The sequence below is a fragment of the Suncus etruscus genome, chromosome 17 (genome assembly GCF_024139225.1).
Source record: "Suncus etruscus isolate mSunEtr1 chromosome 17, mSunEtr1.pri.cur, whole genome shotgun sequence".
Taxonomy (NCBI): Eukaryota; Metazoa; Chordata; class Mammalia; order Eulipotyphla; family Soricidae; genus Suncus; species Suncus etruscus.
This window is the reverse complement of record NC_064864.1, coordinates 28,903,037-28,922,607: the sequence shown is the minus strand read 5'-3', so window position 1 is coordinate 28,922,607 and position 19,571 is coordinate 28,903,037. Positions and strand designations below refer to the sequence as shown.

The 19,571-nt window shown below is 34.9% G+C and overlaps 1 protein-coding gene across 1 annotated transcript in view; it reads left to right on the top strand.

The window, feature by feature from the left end:
• The window catches only part of GRID1 (glutamate ionotropic receptor delta type subunit 1), an 809,472-nt gene that overhangs the window by 681,788 nt on the left and 108,113 nt on the right, over positions 1–19,571 (top strand). The window contains exons 9-12 of the mRNA XM_049790649.1: positions 5,366–5,467; positions 6,760–6,957; positions 9,874–10,198; positions 11,372–11,510. Of these exons, the coding sequence (XP_049646606.1) occupies positions 5,366–5,467; positions 6,760–6,957; positions 9,874–10,198; positions 11,372–11,510 (764 nt within the window). The remainder of the gene's footprint in view (positions 1–5,365; positions 5,468–6,759; positions 6,958–9,873; positions 10,199–11,371; positions 11,511–19,571) is intronic.

Sequence of the window (19,571 nt, the reverse complement as noted above, 5' to 3'; positions counted from 1 at the left end):
CCATATTGCTTTCCATAAAGGTTGGACTAGATGGCATTCCCACCAGCAGTGAATAAGAGTTCCTTTCTCTCCACATCCCCGCCAACACTGCTTGTTCTCATTCTTTGTGATGAGATCACATACTCTTGTGTCAGAGTTCTCCGGTGGCAAAATTACTAGGCCCATGCTTTTCACATGTGGATGGCCCTGGGGATTGTACTTGCAGTCTCATGCTTGCCAAATAAACTTTGTCACAAATCCCAATCTTCTAATAAAGAAGCCTGTCCCGCGTAGTCCTGTATTTATGAAGGACTGATCACAGATCAGTCACAGATCCCAAATCCCCCACTTTTTACAACTCAACATTCACATGATAAACACCCCAATTGACTCATGAAATATATTTTCCTGAGACCAGTGGTTTATGAAATTTATCTTACAACTGACTGATCCCTCGAACAGTTGTTTGTCATAATCAGATTTTGAAACCATATATCTCCTTTTAAATGACGATTGTGCTGTAACCTCAAGCTCCATCCACATCTCTGGTCTGGCTAGAGCAGATTTCAGCAATGAATAAAAGCCATAGTTGTCTTATCAAATAGTGCCAGTCATCGTTCTGTTTAACAGTGCTGGAAATTAGTTTTTCAGGCACTGATCTTGACAGGTCAGCTGTCAAAAGTGGGTTTCTGTGGCCATAAATTTATCGATCCTATAAACAAAATTCTTTTTGTAAAATAGAAGGGGAAGTCAGAGAAGATACACTGATGCACAGATGCAATGATCTGTAGCTATATGACTAAGTGTCAGGACTTCGTTGGGTGAAAGGTTTGTCTTGTTTCCCATTTATCAAGCCTATCAGCCTTGTTTGGCTCTTTTTTGACTGAACCTTTCCCTTGGGATTCTGAACAGGGGGCACCACATGCCCTAAGGAGGGAGACAGAATTCAGTTTCTACTAATTCTGACTAGCTGCATGTTTGAGAATACATTAAGGACATTGTATTATTTTTTGTTTAAAACTTGATTCTTTTGGACTGTGCCTTTCACTCCTCTGGCCTTGCATCTTAAATGTAAGAGGGATAACTTTGTTCAGAGATGATAATTTACTTATCTAGTCTGGAGATAGGCTAGAGTACATGGCCTTGTGAAAACAAGAGGAATCATGCAGCTTTAGGCTCCTAGCTTCAGGTTGATATGAAGGAATAATAAACTTTCTTTCCCAATTCAAAGGACTCTGGATCCTGGAACATGGCTGTTCTTTGATGTGTTTGAAGGCAGACTTTGGTTTTACTTTGATGTATTCTTTCTTTCTTTTTACCTCAGCATACAGGATGCCCGAAGGCCAGAGAAAGAGAAGTCTGTATTAAAAACAAAACAAAAAAATGCAAGCCTTTAAGACACAAGTACTTTCAGACACACACACACACACACACACACACACACACACACACACACACACACTATTAACAGCCTTGAAGGCATTTTTGTTCTCCTGACTTTCCACTTTTAATTTTTCATTTATTTCATAATGAAGTAACATTGATTTACAATTTCCAAATAACAGCAGCATGTTTTTGTACTTGGACAAATATATATATGCCATACACTAACTAAAGGTCTAGTTGCCATTCAACTCATCCAATATACCCTCTTACCTAATTGCTTCCATCAGCCTCTCATTTCTACCTACATGGCAAAGTAGCTTTGTATAGTATTTATTTTATAGAAATCCATTTTTATTTCTATTTAATTTTGCTTATTTTCTTTATAGCAATGAGGGTGCTTTTCTCCTGATATATTTAGTTTAGCATGATCTCTGAGGGTCCATCCATGTTGTGGAAATGGTAGGATTCTATATTTTGTTTCAGCTGAACAGTATTACATTCCATATAGATGTGTACATATGTTCCATTCCTCCTCTGTCTATCCATCCTTTTTCTATATATGCGCTATTATGTATAGTGTTGAGTGAGGTAAGTATTAGCATACTTATAGCTTTTATAATTAGTGTTTTCCTAGTCTTAGTATACATTTAAGTGACTTTGTATTAGGAGTATTTGTCAACAGGATTTGTGGTTTGCCTGCTTCTTCATGGAATTGGGTCTTAGCAGTTGGTTACTCCTTTGTTTCCAAGCCCAGACATCTCAGGGGTCCTGCACTATCTTGCACAAGTCTTACAATGTGGCATATTGTTCTGGAAAAAATAGGATTTTTCTTCTTCCAGAAGAGGGCAACTCCAAGTTTTATCTTCTTTCCTGAATCTATTTTAGTTATAGCAGGTAGATCTTTGAGAGAGAACATTGCATTTAAGGAAGGTCAGAAACCTTGAAATTTCAATAAGCAAAGCACAGTCTAGTACAAGAGACTAAAACTAGATAATTTATGAAAATAGTGTTTCCCCACCAGAGAAATAGATGAGTAAGAAAGATCAGAGATATAAGGCCAGAAAGGAAGAACTTGGAGATCAAATTTTCTGCAACTACACAGAAAAGGTAGAGGTTTAGCTACACGTTTTATGAGTTATGAGGAATTTACCAATTCCAGTACCATCTTAACAGGGGAAATAGTGTGGTAATGTGTATTATCTCTGCACAATCTCTACAACTTTCTCTAAATTTAAACTATTCTAGTGAAGGCATATTTTTAGAAACCATCAAGAGTTTAATATATGCAATAAAATTATGTTCTTGATAGAATAAACTATGAAAACAGAAGGAACATGATGTGTATGGAAAATATGAGGGTGGGGTGAAATGTGGCTGTTGTTAATGCTTCATAAACTGAAGATGATTTTATAGTCAGTTTTGGTTCTAACACTAGGAAGACAGTTTACCTTTTGAAAGCTTTTAGTAATGGATCTCCCATTATGGAGGTCAAATCATGAAAAGTCCTTCTTGGAATTTTGCTAAGCCTTTAAGAGGATAGGACTTCAGGCCCAAAGTTCCTTCCTGCCTCCATTCTCCATTCTCATAACTGATTACAGTCCCAAGAGGATCAGGTAAATCTGGTTGAACCAAGTTACACAAAGCTGTATTCTAGGAACTTATCCAAGCCCAATAAGTCTTTACCATTGCTTGGGAGGCTTGTCAGTAGGTATTTTAGAATGTAAAGTTCTGACACAGGCAGAATATTCAGTCTTGGATCTGACATATAATAGGGATAAGGATATCTCAATTATGACTCTGTGAGTCATTGAGGTTGTTAGGAAATCTGTATGACATAATCTAACTCAAGAAAATACAGTGGAACATACATCAGGGTTAAGCATTTCCAAGCTGCGCTAAATATTGGTAGGGGGGAGTAGTCCCAACATTAGACATGATTCTCTAACTCCAGGAATTGGAGTGTTCAGAGAGTTCAGGGAATCTCCATCTGGATGCTTTTTATTTTCTTTTGACCAAAATTTTAATTTAACTACAGGAATTGATTCTGGGTCCCCATGATATTTTCTAAGACTCAATGAAGAAATTTTCACTCAGTTTTCTTCTCTCTGCTAATGGCCAAAATTTGTAATTCTTTAGTCTTTGCTTATTGTTGTTGTTGTTCTTGTTTTTGGGCCACACTCGATGACTCTCAGAGGTTACTCCTGGCTATGCTGTCAGAAATCACTCCTGACTTGGGGGACCATATGGGACTCCAGTAATCCTTTAGCCTTTGAATAAGACATTTGATAGAGATTAATTTTGGTTATATTTTACTTTTACTTTTGACTGAAGTGCTTCTTCAATTTAATAGTGGTATTAGGAACTTCTTTGAAATACAAGAGTGTGCTCAATAATTAATTCATTTATTTAAGAAAAGAAATGGGCATATCTTAAGTGGGGCCTTGACTATTTTGGAAGTATTGAGGTAGGCTGTGTACATCAAAATCATAAATGGTAACACATGTTCTAAATTATAAATAAATAATAAAATTAAATTTCTCTTGACTATTTCTTTAGGGAAACTGATAGCATGACCTAAAGATTATGTACTAAATAAGAGTAGATGCTGGCTGTGTCAATCTGATTTTTTTCTTTCTTTACTATTTAAATAGTTAGTGGGCTTTAATTGAGTAGCAGCAGCAATACATTGGGATTTAATTTGTAAAAATGATGTCAGGTTCTGGAAATAAGAATGGGCATTTAAATTCCCCGAGGAATTTCTGTGCCCACTTTAGTATCTATAGCAGTGGTTCATTATCCTGATTGTGCATTAAAATTGCCTAAGAAGTTAAAATATTTATATCCAGCCCACTACAGAGCAAAACCAAGATCTCTGTAGGTAAAGGTTCATTTTCAGCCATAAAATATTGTATGGTAATGGTAATAATACCCAGACACAATAGAGATGAGAACCAGAAGGACCAGCCCATGATGAAGATTATCATATGAAAATTATCATAAAAATGGTTGAGCTTAGTTAGAGATAAAACTATACTAACAACTACCATAATAATGATAGTGAGAGAGAGAAATAGAATGCCTGTCCTGAAGACAGGCAGGGGGTGGGGTAGCAGGGAAATGGGGGACATTGGTGGCAGGAAAGTTGCACTGGTAAAAGGGAGATGTACACTTTATGACTAAAACTCAACTATGAACCTCAACTATGCACTCAATTGTCACTACAGGGCTTACATAAAGGAATTATAAAATAAACAAACTTTTTAAAAGATGCATTGGACTACTGGATAGAATTTATATGCTTTCGATGGTATGTCATATCTAATCAGATGTATTCTGGGTCTCCAGTTGCTCATCAGGGGAAATGATAAAGTTTGCATTACAGCAAAGACAGGCACTACTTGCAGCAAGTACAGTTATATGACAATCCTATACTTTGGTTTTTGTTATTTAGTTACTTGTGGAGGGGCCTAAGAGATAGTATAGCAGGTTGGGTACTTGCATTGCATAGTACCGACCCAGGTTCAATCCCCTAATATCCACTGTTCCCCACTATGAGTAATTCCTGAATGCAAAGCCAGGAGTAAGATTCAAGCACCTTTGGATATGACTCCAAAACAAAAAAAATAAAATAATTGTGTAGATACTTTTCTGTGAGCAGTGATAATTAAACTCAAGAATCCACAATTCTGGAGAAGTCAAAAAAATAATTTTGAAAGAGGACATTTTGTGGGAGACAAGTAGTGGGGTGAAAAAAATAAAATTGACATATTCATCTTTTGAAGCAGGATCTTTGTCCAATTGGTTTTATTTTTAAGAATTGGAAGGTCCTTGGGATATAGAAATGCTGATGTGGATTTTTTTACACCTTTGTTTTTTCTAAGATGTTGAGACAAGTCAGAGTCTCCTAAGGTTGCTCTCCTACCTCCCTGTTTGGTTCACAATTCCATGAAAATGTGTACAGGTCTCATTCTATCCCTCATACTTCTCTTTTTCTTTATAGCTGGCAACCTGGGACTCAGAGAAGGGACTCAATGGCAGCTTGCAAGAGAGGCCAATGGGCAGCCGTCTGCAAGGATTGACTCTCAAAGTGGTGACTGTCTTGGTAGGATCCTGGGCATATTGGGGAGGGTTGCCAGTTTGGATTTTGAATCAGAGACTTCTCTCTCTTTCATTCTGCATTGGAGAGAATGAGATCTTAAGTAGTGGCTTAAACTTCCCTCTTATCAATCTTTCAGTCAACTAATTTTATGGATCATGAAAAAAAAGGAAAATTGGAGGTTCTTCCCTAGAACCTCTATAGGGCCATGAGAAGCCAGTGAAGTGTTCTAGAGAAGACAATTAACCTAACTCAACACTGAGCTGTAGAGCAGCATAGATGATCTACTTGCTCTCTGGAATCTTTACTGATACAGAAGGAAGGCTTCCTCCAGTATTCAGTATCAACAATGAGTATACATGTTACACCATTTATAATGAAGATGATTTGTTAGTTGCAATTTTATGCACTAACAACTGAATTCTATTTAAAAATCATAGACTAATATTTCTTCCGGCTCCTGGTTTTATTTTATTTTACCATTTTAGAACAAAGCAAGATACTTTATATGAACAAGTCAAACATGTGGTCAGTTATGGTTCAATGTTCCTCTCTGTCCAAGCATGCATTTTTGTGAAAACTTTTAGAAGCCTTTAATCAGTGTTTCTATATTTCTATATGTAGACCATGAATAAATATTATGGCCTATCCTCTCTTCCCCACCAAATTAAGCTGATAATGTACATTCTTGGATTGTTTGCCAAAAGGCCCCTTATTCAGTTTCACAGACTGTGATGTGAATAGCTGAGGTGATTTCCAGATGACCATGTGCCTTTCAGAAGCATGTGTGGCTTATCATAATATATGTTAGTTTTCACATGACATGACCTTGGACTAGGAAGCTATGGTGCTTAATCCTATTCTTTTCTTTGATTTGTGATAAGAACTTGCTACATTAATCACTATCTATCCCTAACACTCTCCAATAGAAATTAATACTGTGTACTCTCAATCTAATGTCAAAAGGATTTATTGTCCTTTATTAAACGGAATGAGTAGTAGTCACATGTATTAAGTCGAGCTGAAAGAATTATATTATGACATTTCCTAAGGACAGAACCCCAAATGTCACAAATGAAGACATAAAATAAATCATGTTCATTATGGAGACATGGTTAAATACCAGCTTGAAATAACTTAAATCAGGGCAGTGAATCTCAGTTTCACCACTGAATGTAATTGGGGAAGATCTTTCTGTGCACTCTAGGTTTCTTTGGATTGTTTTAGTAAGTGGCAGAGAGTTGAAAGATGTACTAATGAACCTGTTTCTTAAGGAACATTTATTCTGTTGTCCCCAGGAAGAGCCTTTTGTGATGGTGGCTGAGAACATCCTTGGACAGCCCAAGCGCTACAAAGGGTTCTCCATAGATGTCCTGGATGCATTGGCCAAGGCTCTTGGATTTAAATATGACATTTACCAGGCCCCTGATGGCAGGTATGGTCACCAGCTCCATAACACCTCCTGGAATGGGATGATCGGGGAGCTCATCAGCAAGGTAAGTACCAAAAGCAGGTCTGTGAGAAGACCCTCTTATGCTTCTGGAGTGATAACAAAAAATTATCATTATTCAGCTAAAACCTCGGACCACTCTTCACACACACAGGCCCTCTTTTCTTCAAACTTTTTTTCCCTCACTTAATCATTGGTGGTTTTGTTTTCTTGTCTTTGAAACTATTTTTTTCTTCTGTGCATTTGCTTCCTTCCTGTGAAACCCATTTTCTGTGTCTGTTCTTTAATACATCCTTTGTAAAACACATCTCCACAACTGAAATAGGCACAAGGGGTACTGGTGGGTACTTATTTTCTCCTTCATGAGTACACACAGTTGAGGTGTTTATTTATTCATATGTGTGCAGCTACATGTGTGTCAACATTCCTATGTGTTTGTTTACCTTTTCTACAAATTTCACATTATTACTCTTTTTTCTTACTATAGATTCTTGTTCCTTATCGCATGAGGTCAGTTGCTAGATTTCTATATTTGTACCTATCATCCCATGACCTCTGGGTCATTTATTAATAATGACCCAGATTCTTTATATCTAACTCAAACTTTCTCTTTCTAGTCTTACTATTGCCACAAAACTTGTTTTTATCCCTCCAGAAAAGTTTAGCATTCTAGTACTTTGACTTCTTGACCTCCAATGAACTTTGCTTGTGGTCTAATACAATACCCAAATCCATGCATCTTGTCACGATTATACAACAACTTATTTTTGTGATAACAGCTTTTGCACCTAAAAGTTCCTTTGTTTTATTAACTCCACAAACAGACCTAGCCCCCAATTATTTTCAATTATCTCGGAAGTACAAAAATCTTTCTTAGAATTTATGTATTATGCATAATTCACTCTTCAGATGTACATTTTGTATTTATAAAATTACAATTTGTGCAACCATCAACATAATCTAATTTTAGCATTCTTGCATCACTAAAACCACTCATATTCATTTCCAGTTAATCTCATTCCAATCCTAAATCCTAGGCAACCATCCATCTCCTTTTTATCTCGCTGGATTTGCTTTTGTGAGCATTTGATTTAAATGGAGTTCTACAATATGTGATCTTTTGTGACTGATCATTTATACTGAATATATGTATTTGAGGTTCCTCCTGTTGCAAATTTTATGTGTCCTTTTGGTATTGCATTCTTTCCTGCATTGTTTGGCCTCTGTGAATAGCCAAATAAACCCATGTTCCCTATATTCCTATGTTTCTCTCTGTTTTTGTTTACTTGTGCCCCCAAATCCTGACTTGATTTTAGTATCTACCTTCTCTTATACAGGCTGTTATAATCAATTAGGGAAGAAGGTCACAAGAAAATACAGGTGACTGTAGATGCATTTGGACCTTCAGAAGAGCATATATTCCAAAGCTTGTCCTTAGTTGGAGCCTTAGGATATTCTTAACTACAGTTAAAAATATTGTGCTTCCTTATTAGGAAAGCATCTTTTTAGATTTATGAGATTGAAATTATACTACAACTTGTATGACATTCACATCTGTAGTCATGGGCCTCAACTCGATTTTCAGAGAAAGGAGTGTTGTACTGCTGCTATAGGTTACCCCTCTAACTTGTGTTATTAACCAAGTCTTTGGACTCCTCTGGGCCTGGATAAAAAGTTACTTCTTCTCTGTCCTATATTGTTAACATTTTCTCTAAAAATCTTTTCTCAATCCATAAATATGCTCCAAAATCTCAGAACTCTTAAAAATATCTCTAGATCTTGGGTTTCTGAGATAAAGTCTAAGAACAGAAATAAGTGTGAGATAAGATAGTTACTTTCAACATTTTTCTCTTTGCCATAGATCGATTGTACCTCAATTTGTAATGTCAATATATCTCCCCTTTCTAGCCCATCTATTAAATATAAAAATGATTCTATGTTATCTACCATATTTTAATATGTAAGTAGGAATAGTTTTCATAATTCGTCATTCTGAAATAAATGTAGTTTAGAGATGTCTACTATGTGGGGACTTACCAGCCAAGATAGAGATGTTCTCTGTACATTTTAGTGCTCTTGTTGGATTAAGAGCATATTCTAAACCCATTATGCATTGCCAGCATCCATCTAGGCATACAGATCCTAAACTGCCTCTTAATGGGGTCATAATGTAGTTTTAAATATTAGCCCATCATGGAAAGCAAATGTATTGGGAGGCACGTACTTTTGAGATCATTTTATAGCATTATGAAGGAACTACGTCCCTTCATAATATAATTACATCCGAGATGAAACCATAGAATATAGGAGGAGGAAAATCAAAAGATGTAGATGGTGCTTCTCTCCTTTTTTCTTGGAGAATTTTACTGGCTGGAATAGAGTATACATATAGAACAATTAGTTATTGAAACATTACTGAGAGTCTATAATTACTATATAGAGAAAGACATCAGTGTGGACTAATGGAATCTGAAGATATTCAGTAGGAGAAAGGCAGAGGCCTTATAGCTATGAGTATTGGAAGGGTGAAACTCAACCTAGTATAAAATCAAAGAGAGTTGTTGGTAGGGGTAGGGGTTGATGGAGGGAAACATCCACAAAAGAAAGGAAATAGTTGAAGTTTCTGGGGAGAGAGGAGTCCCAAGAAGGTGAAAAAAATGTAGTTAAAACAAAAATAAAAATGCTCTATACAGTTTTCTTTTCCAGAAGAAGATTCAGAAATTTGGGAGAGAAATTTCTAAGGCAAGCAGGTTGTCATAGAATAGTTCCATGGGAGTGAAAGTCAAGTGAAAACTTAGTGTTGTGTTTTCCTTAACATTTTCATTGTAATAGGGTGTCAATTCCTGACTATGTTTTCTCACAATTGAAGAAACTCAAAAGGAGGAGCACAAACCTTTATTCGGGGTGGATCCTTGCAAATTGTTAAGGACTTACATGCCATGTGATGGGTTTTGCCTTACAGAGAGCAGATCTGGCCATCTCTGCCATCACCATTACCCCAGAGAGGGAGAGCGTTGTGGACTTCAGCAAACGATATATGGACTATTCTGTGGGGATCTTACTTAAGAAGCCAGAAGAGAAAATCAGCATCTTTTCTCTTTTTGCTCCATTTGATTTTGCGGTGTGGGCCTGCATCGCAGCAGCTATTCCTATAGTTGGTGTGCTGATATTCGTGTTGAACCGGATACAGGCCGTGAAGGCTCAGAATGCTGCCCAACCCCGTCCGTCTGCTTCTGCCACTTTGCACAGTGCCATCTGGATTGTCTACGGAGCCTTTGTCCAACAAGGTACCTTCCCAATTTCCTGATGCTGGAATAGTCCAGTAAAAAGCTTTTCCATTAACAAAGTTTTTAGATGCATTTTATTATTTTACTGCTTCTTTTATTACTCGAAAAATAAGATTAGGATAAGATTAATATCATGTTCCATCCAGTTTGTCTCAGAATACCTTATAAAAATGAAGTGACATGTAAATAAAGATCTCAACTCCAAACCACAGTTCATCACTGTAGACAAAATTAACTTTGGAGCTCTTCTTTTTCTCCTTCCACAAATTCAACCGATTGTTATGAACTGGGCATTGTCAAATGATTCTTATTTAAATTTGAGTTTTAATGGGGGAAAATCACAATTATTTTGTAATAATCTAAGCAGTATTTCAGCCATTCTTGAGACATAAACTCTTATTTCTGAGAAGCCTAGAGAGCACTTGGAGAGTCACAGGATTGTGCAGTTTTGATTAGAAACAACAAGTTAATTCTTAATGTTGGTCTCGATGCTATTTGCCCCACAGCAAAACATGTATGACATGTTTGTAAGATTATATAAAAGAAGTCAGGTAAAAGCTTTCTTTCATTTTTTTTTTTTTTTTGCTTCTACCTAAGGGACCTAGGAGAAATAATTGTCCTCAAAGAATCAGCTTCTAGAAGCCTGAAAGTCACATGCAATGATTTCTGCAAATCCTGAGGGGAAAAACTCATCTAGTGAGGACTGAATATTAATAAAAGAGATATGGTTCATCTCATTTCTGAGGTTTAAAAGAAATCTAGGAAACCCTCTGGGTAGGAGATAAATTCCTGAGACAGTCAATGTGCATTTGAAATCATAAAGAGACCTAAACCATATTGCTACTCCAGAAGTTAACATTGTGAGGTGGATTCTTCAAACTAAAAGATTTTTACAGTCGTAGTACATACCTGGCATTTGAGAACATTCACATCCAAAACATAAATTATAATTTTTTAAGATTTTTGTGGTCTTCATCCATTTGGTGGATGAAGATTGGTGGTTTTAGTATTATTTCTAGAAATGTCTTAGCTCTCTCCCACAACTCCCAGCTAAGTCACTTTCCTCATGTCTCAGTGGCGACTTCCTTTGCCTGATTTTGAGGCAGAGTAGTTCCATGTAAGTGAAAGTCAAAGTGAAAATCCTAGGCCAATTGACTTTGCCTGACTCCTCAGGTGGTGAATCCTCAGTGAACTCCATGGCCATGCGCATCGTGATGGGCAGTTGGTGGCTCTTCACCCTCATTGTCTGCTCCTCCTACACAGCCAATCTTGCTGCCTTCCTCACAGTGTCCCGGATGGACAATCCCATAAGGTAAGATCCATCATTCCTTCCAAATTGGTGATGATTTACTAGTAAGAAAGGAGATACTCCTATTCATGTTAATCTGGTATTATGAAGGTGGGGAGATTGGATCCAGAATCTGCAATTTGATAAACACACTGTTTAATACATGAGGAGTTTCACTCTTGTCATATTTTTATTTCATGCACAATTACATCAATGTACTTAGACAATATTTTCTTAAATTTAAATGTTGTTTATAATGTTTTGACTTCACAAATTATATTTTTTAGACATTTAAACATGGACTACAAACCTAATCATACTTCTCTAGATATTTAATTACAATAATTGAAAATCACAAGTCTAATATACCTTTTAAATCTAGCACGTAAAAAGTATTCTGGAAAACATGTCAGTTCTCACAGTGATGAGAAACTTCACTTGTTTTTATTAAATGTAATTGAAAATAAGGTTTAAAATATTTCTCTATATCAAAATGCTTTTTTAAAAAGGTATAAAAGATTAGTTCAAGGTGGTAAAATCACTTACAAATTCCTTCGTTTTATTATTAGATTCTCATAAAAAGCATGAATTACAAATCACTTGGGCATAATGAGTGTGTATTTGCTGGATCCTTGATGAAGGCAAAAATCTAGTTTGCACTTCAAGGGTACAATATTAACTTCAACATCATCTCTCATTTGACCTGTGGTTGTAATTTTCTGAGTCCCTGCTTTCAATAATTTCTCCTTCAATTTATCATGCTCACTATATTTTTGTACTGATTTCCGTGATTAATAGTCCTAATCAAGTCAGTCATACTCAACAAGGCACCTTAACTCTTAACAGCCTATGTAAAAGTCAAACGACTTATCTAGGTTTTAAAATTAAGAATTATTTCATCTATAATAAACTTTTATAATTAATTGTATTTTATAATTAATTGTATTTAAGTGAGATTTATTAATTCACGTGCACTAGTAAGGTACTATGCAGACAGATCTAATAATATCCTAACCAGTTACCCCTGTGCTGACATTCTATAAAAACTCTTATGTTACATCATATCCAGAGTATTGACATTAGTACAATTGATTCTATTCTCTTGTTATATATATATATATATATATTTATCCTATATATGTATCCATAGATTTATTTTAGTATATATGTAGATATATATTATTATCCATCTTCATTTGCATCTTTATGACCAGAGCAGATAATAAAGTTTTATATTCCTAAGAACCCCAAGAGTTTTTCTTTGTAATCATATCAACCTCCTTTGCACTTCTTCCCTTGACAGTCCATCTTAATCTCTGGCAGCCACTAATGTCTTGTCCATTTCTGAAATGTTGTCACTTCAAATATGTTATGTAAATTGAATCACACCTTCTGGGATTAGCTTCTTTGTTCATTATGGTTCTCTGGGAAGTCATCCTAGTTGTTATGCATATGCATAATTTATAGCTTTATTTTGTTGCTGGGTAGTATTCCTGTTATATCACAGTTTATTTAACCCTTTTCCCATTGAAATACAGAGTGCGTCAGAAATTTTACTTTGGGGAAATTTTGAATAAATTTGCTATGACAGTTTGTAGGTATTTTGGTTTTACTTTGTTTTGGGGGCCACATTTGACTATGCTTGGGTTTATTCCTGGTAACTATACTCAGGGATCACTTCTGGTAGAATCAAGGACCATATGGAATGCAGAGGACTTAATAGTATACTGTGTGTAAGGTAATTTCCTTACCTGCTATATCATCTCTCAATCCCAGAAAGTTTGTAGGTGTTTGTATGTATATGTTTTCATAAATATGTGATAAGTATTTAATTGGTTATTTGCTATGTGTTGACTTAATTTTGAGTTGTACAAGTAACTATAAAATTGCTTTTCAGTGACTATTATTTCTAGAATTGTATATAATGATGCTCTTTTAGAGTGGGGGAATTCGTTTAGAATTCCAAGAATTCAGTTTGTATTGACCATGTGTAAGGCAAGAATCTTAACCTGTTTCTTTGAACACAAGAGTTATTTTGTCATCTTTAAGTTTTATCATTCTTATATGAGTATAATATCTTGCTGTAGTTTTAAATTTTGTTTCCCTGATAATGAATTATACTGGATATCTTGCCATTTTACTGCTGCCATCTATATGTCTATTTGGAAAATATACTTATATATTTTACCCATTTTCTAATGAACTTGATTATTACTACAAATATTAACAGTAATCTGTGTATTTCAGATATGACTTCTGTGTGAGATATTTGGTTTTAAAGTATTTCCCCACTCCAGTTGTATTTTTAACATTAATATTATGTTAACTGTTCTTCAATTGGAGAGTTTGGGTATCATTCTTCCTTTTTTTTTTTTTGGTCTAATATGTGCCCATATTCTAGCATCATTTATTAAAAAGGCTATTTTCTTTCATTTTGCGTTTCACTTTAATATTTTGTCAGAAGCCAGGTGACCATATTGTGTAGGTCTACTTCTAAGTTGCTATTAAGTTCTATTGACCTATGGGCTGTCAGTTCTACAGTATTTCGTGTAGCTACACATAAAGCTATACTTTGGGGAAGAGTGCAGAGTGATTCCTTCCAATTTATTGCTCACTATTAATATAGTGTTAATTGGATCAGTGAGATGATTAAATGTGCTGGTCCAGCTTCATCCCTGACCCCTTAGCACTGATTTTCTGAACAATTCCAGGCTTAATGCCAATTCTCAATATGTTGAACCAGATGTAGCCCCCAGTTATGCTGGTGTGATCATAAAATTAAAATATGTTAATTATTTTAGAGCATGCAAATTTCTGCAAATCTAAAATATATTTGTGTATTCTATAAATATTTGCTATAATTTTAATTAATTTTATTTTTTTAATTTGAGGCCATATCCAGTGGTTCTCAGGAGCTATTTTTCTTGGCTCTGTTTGTGAATGATCCCAGGAACATATATTGTGTCAGGATCAAATAAGCTGCATAGAAACCAGCATCTTTGCCCTGATTTCTTTATCTCTTACCCTGATATGGCTTTTTATAGTGATTGTGTTAGTTATAGTCATAATGCATAATAGAATACCCCCCTTCACCACTGCATTTTAAAATGTGTGCATGATGGAAAACAGAATTACCATTGTAATTACTATGGTTCCCTTATACCTTTTAACTTCTTACTTTCTATCTGGAAGTTAAGCATACAATTATTTTAAATTTTATTTTATTGAAAAAATTGCAATCTAAAGAGTCCTTTATAGTTGAATTTCAGATATACAGTAAATCAAGGCCATTTATACCACCAGTGTCAACCTCTCTCCACCAAAGAACCCAGAGTGTATCCTATACTACCACACTTTGCCCCCTGGTCTGCCAGTATAACAGGCCCATTTAAGTTTAGATGATCAAAGTTTAGGTTTCTTGATTCTATTGTTGTTGACTTTGGCTTGGATATTTAGTTCTGTCCTTAATTTTTCCCCACCAATGCATCTAAGACCATTTGGTACTTGGCTCTCAGCCTTTCTTTATTCCTTTCTTCTTAGTTTTATTAAAAAGTAAGCATACATTTTTATTTTCCCATGGCTACCTTCAGGCATAATCATGCATTCAAATATGCATTCATTCACTTTCATTTTAGAATAAGTAATGGAGCAATAGATTGATTTGTTTCTCTGGAAAGGCTTATATCCTTTTATTTCCTTTTTCCTTCTACCTATTTAAGTTCTTTATATAGATAGAATCTTAGAGTTTAGAAATTTATTATAGCTTTCTTATCAATTTTTAAAGTTTTTTTCTTTAAAATATATATTTGGAATTTTTATTTTTGATTTATTTCTTCTATACTTTAACTATTCTGTGTACAGAATTTTATATTCCAAAGTATTTAATGCTTGTTGAATGTAGTTTGATTTAGTTAATAGTAGTTTCTTTAATTTTATAAATTCTTGTTCAGTTAGAGTAGCTCATTGAGCTATATATTTAACAAGTATGGCATAATTTTAAGACAGCATTTCAGAAATTAGTCGATGTTGCATTTTATATGAATAAACCTTATATGGGTATAATATTCTGTGTCATAGTATTTTCTCTTGATACTTTATGGGGGCACAAATAGTGATGCAGAGAGGCTCAGGGGTTGCTGCTGGCTCTGCATTCAGGAATCACTCCTGGTGGTGCTCAAGTAACCAAATGAGATACCAAGAATCAACCCCATGCCAGACACATGCAAGGCAAATAAATGTCTCACAGGCTCTACTCTGGCCCCTCTCTTGATATTTTATAGAACATCAATTACTCTTGTACATTATGCTACAGAGAAGAGTACATCCATATACTTCCTAATCTTCTCTTTTGTCTTTCCTTCTATTCCTGTTATTTTTACTTTCTTTATCTCTACCATATTCCTCCTGTTTCTTTTTACTTTTATTTTTTCTTACTCTTCTTTCCTCACCCTTCTACATCCTCTTCTTTCTCTCCCTTTTCCTTCCCTCATTCTTTCTTTTCTCTTTATCCTTTTTCTTGTCTTTCTCCTCTTCATCACTTTGTTTTACTTCTTCCGCCTTTCCAGTCCCCTTCTTTCTCTGTCTCTTCTCATTATCATGTTTTTCTTTCCTTCTCATTCTCTAACTTTCTTCCTCTTGTTTTCCTCCTTCTCTCCTTCCTGCCAGCTGATTTCTTCTGACCATATTTTCATTATATACTTCTCCACTTACAATTTTCATCTTCTTTCTCCACTTTTGCTTTCCCATTTTTCTCCTTTGTAGTTAATTTAGCTAATATCTTTGAACTTAAAACTAAAAATAAATATTAATTAAAAAGTCTATCTCTATGTCATTAACTACATTTAGATTTATAGGTCAGTTTATGTGCAAAATGATACTTGTACTTTAGCTCAATGATATTGCCATCTTTTAAGTCTTTCCTTAGTTTGCTAAATATTTTCCATTTATCTTTGTTTTGCTTCCAGGAACATTAAATTTTCATACGTTGGAGCTATGATCTTTTATTTCTATTGTAGTATATTTCAATCATTTTGTTATTCAGAAAGAATGTTTGTTTATAATATTTCTCATTAGACTTTATCCAGTATTCATAGAGCTCAATAATTCAATTGAGTATGTCAACTCTAATATATTTTAACATGCCCTTTATTCTATTTTCCCCACTATGCTAGTACCTCTTTAATTTATTAACTATTTATATATATCAATTTTAACTTTTTAAAGTCATGTCTATAGTAAATTATAGCTTCAAAAATGCATATTGAAATGTTTTACAGTATTAAGCTTATGTACTTTGTTTTATTATCATTCAAATCTAATAGTTTTTAGTAAAAACATAAAACATATACAATATAACAATACATATACAATATAATTTATACACAATACAACATAATGTAAAATGTATACATATATAATAAAATAATATATGCAATATAATAATAAGTTTTCAGTATACAATATAAATATAAGAATGTTTATACACTCTTATTATACATTTCATGCTCTTTTCAATTACTTTGCTCTCTTTAATGTAGCAAACACTTTCTATAAAAGTTTATGTATAAGCTTCTTATATATTCAACTAATAGATTTCTATGCTGCAAGTAAAATAGTCTTCTCAGATATTAACTTAAACGTATGATTGTGGGTAGAGACTGTAATGTAGATGGGTAAGTTAGTGGAGAACTTTACTTTTCAAATTTTTGCTGTGGTTATAAATTTTCTAAAATTAGAAATTTTCTACAGTTAGAATTATAATTTATTCAGCCTTTGCAGATGTTGCCTGTCCTGATGTCCCTCTGCCCTTTCATGGCACCTAGAGGTGGGACATCACTTCTAGAGCTGAATCTCTATGCCCCATGTTTTCCATGCCACCTGTGCCACTGCTCTCCATTCAAGGCTGTAGGCCTGAAAGTGACCCATCCTGATGAACTTTACCCTTTCATATCAGGTGCATCATCCTAGGAGTGGGATCAGACTACAGGTGCTGAATTTCCATACCCAAGACTCCCCAGGCTACCAGGACCATCACTCCCCTTTCAAGGTTTTAGGCCCCCAAATTTCCTCAGTTTAACATCTGTCTGTCCTCGCATCCCAAAATCACACAGAATCTAGTGCATATTGTGAAGGCATTTCCATTTCTATCTTCTATTTCGAGGAGGTGGGACTTAAGCATTTTTTCTCTCTGACAGTATACAGCCTCCTAATTCAATCAATCAAACCAGGTAACTACTCTGCAGATTTATTTATCTTTTAGCATACTCAAATAAATTTGCTTGGTTAGGAATATAACCAAAAAGGCTGATGTATTAATAGCCATCTTTGGTATACTCAGTAAAATAAATCACATGCTTAGGGGAACTTGATACTCCATCGTCCCAACCCTTAGTATACAAAGAACAATAGGGATACCATGGAGTTTAACTGCAGTGTGAATAGGGAGAGAAACCTAGGCATATCTTAAAGCCTATAAAAAAGCCTAAGCAAAACCACGCAACTTGAACTAGCCAGCCCTGCCCCCACTTAGAGGGGGAAATAAGGGAGGCGTCAAGACCAAACTGATGCAAGACTACTAAGTAGTAGGTTAGATACAGAGGGGACCACATGTTCTAGACGCCCTGGGGGTGAGGGAAGAGGAAATGGGAGGTAGGACAAAAACAGAGGTGTAAGGAGGACAATTTAGGGATGGGAATCCCCCCTGATTTTATGTAAATATATACCTAAAATATTATTGTCAACAATATGTAAGCCACTATGATCAAAATAAAAATTATATTATTAAAAAAAAGAAGCCTAAGCCTGTTCAATAAGCACCTAAAATCAACACTTAATGCTTTAGTAACAGATATCAAGGAGGCATTAGCCAGTGAAATTCAGTCATCAATAGGTGAGCAATTCAACCAATTCAAAGAAGAATTCTTTCAGAAGATTAGAGTATCCAGGCAAGTGGAATTGAAGGAACTAAAATACACCATAGTAGCAAAATTGCATAGGCAGAGAACATATAGACAAACTTAAAGACAAATTACAAACCACCATTGATAAGAAGTCAAAAAAATAAAGAGAGACAAAAGGATGAAAAAAATGTAAGATATTTAATGAACAAAGATAAGAAAAATAATCTTTGAATTATAAAAATACCAAAAAGGGAAGAAAAAGGGAGAGGAAGAACAAGTGGTGGGAGAGAAATTAGTGGAGAACTTCCTCACTCTGTAGAAAGAGATAGCTGCACAAATCCAATGGCAAAAGAATACCAAACAAAATAGTCTCAAACAGAACAACACCAAGACATATAGTATCAAAGTGACAAAAACAAAGTGAGAGGGACTTCTTAAAACAGTAAAGGAGAAGAAAAACCTTAAATATAAATGAAAAAGCATAATAATCCCATACAAAACTTTCCAGGCAAGAAAAGAATGGAATAGCATATTCAACTTACTGTATGAAAGAAATTTACAACCTACAGTTCACTATCCAGCAAACTCTCATATATATGGGAGGAAAAGATAAAAAAAATCTATATTTATTATATAGAAAAACATTTTACATAGAAAATTCTGTATTCTCTAACAATAGAGAATTCGCAACATTTGTGATAATCAAACTGACACAAATGAATTACTTAAAAGTTACTTATATAAACCAAATAACCAATTGTAACAACAACTACAAACCTATACAATACAATGGCACAACAGCCCTTTTGTCAATAGTTTCCTTGAATGTCAATGGACTAAATTCTCTCATCAAAAGGCACAGAGTAGATGGATGGATCAGGAAGCAAAAGGAAACAAAACCTAACTTTTTGCTGTTTAATAAGAAATGCACCTAAAATCTCAAGTAGACACAGACATAGTGTTCTCAAGTAGACACAGACATAGTGTAAAAGGATGGAAAATACTTATGCAAGCCAGTGGGGGAGGGACTGGGACAGCCATATTTAGATCAGATCATGTTGCATTCAACCTCAGGAAAGTAATTAGAGGGGCAATGGAAACAGCACAATGGATAGGGCATTTACTTTGCACCCAGGTTTGATTCCCAGCATCCCATAAGGTACCCCAACCTGCCAGGAAGAGTGAT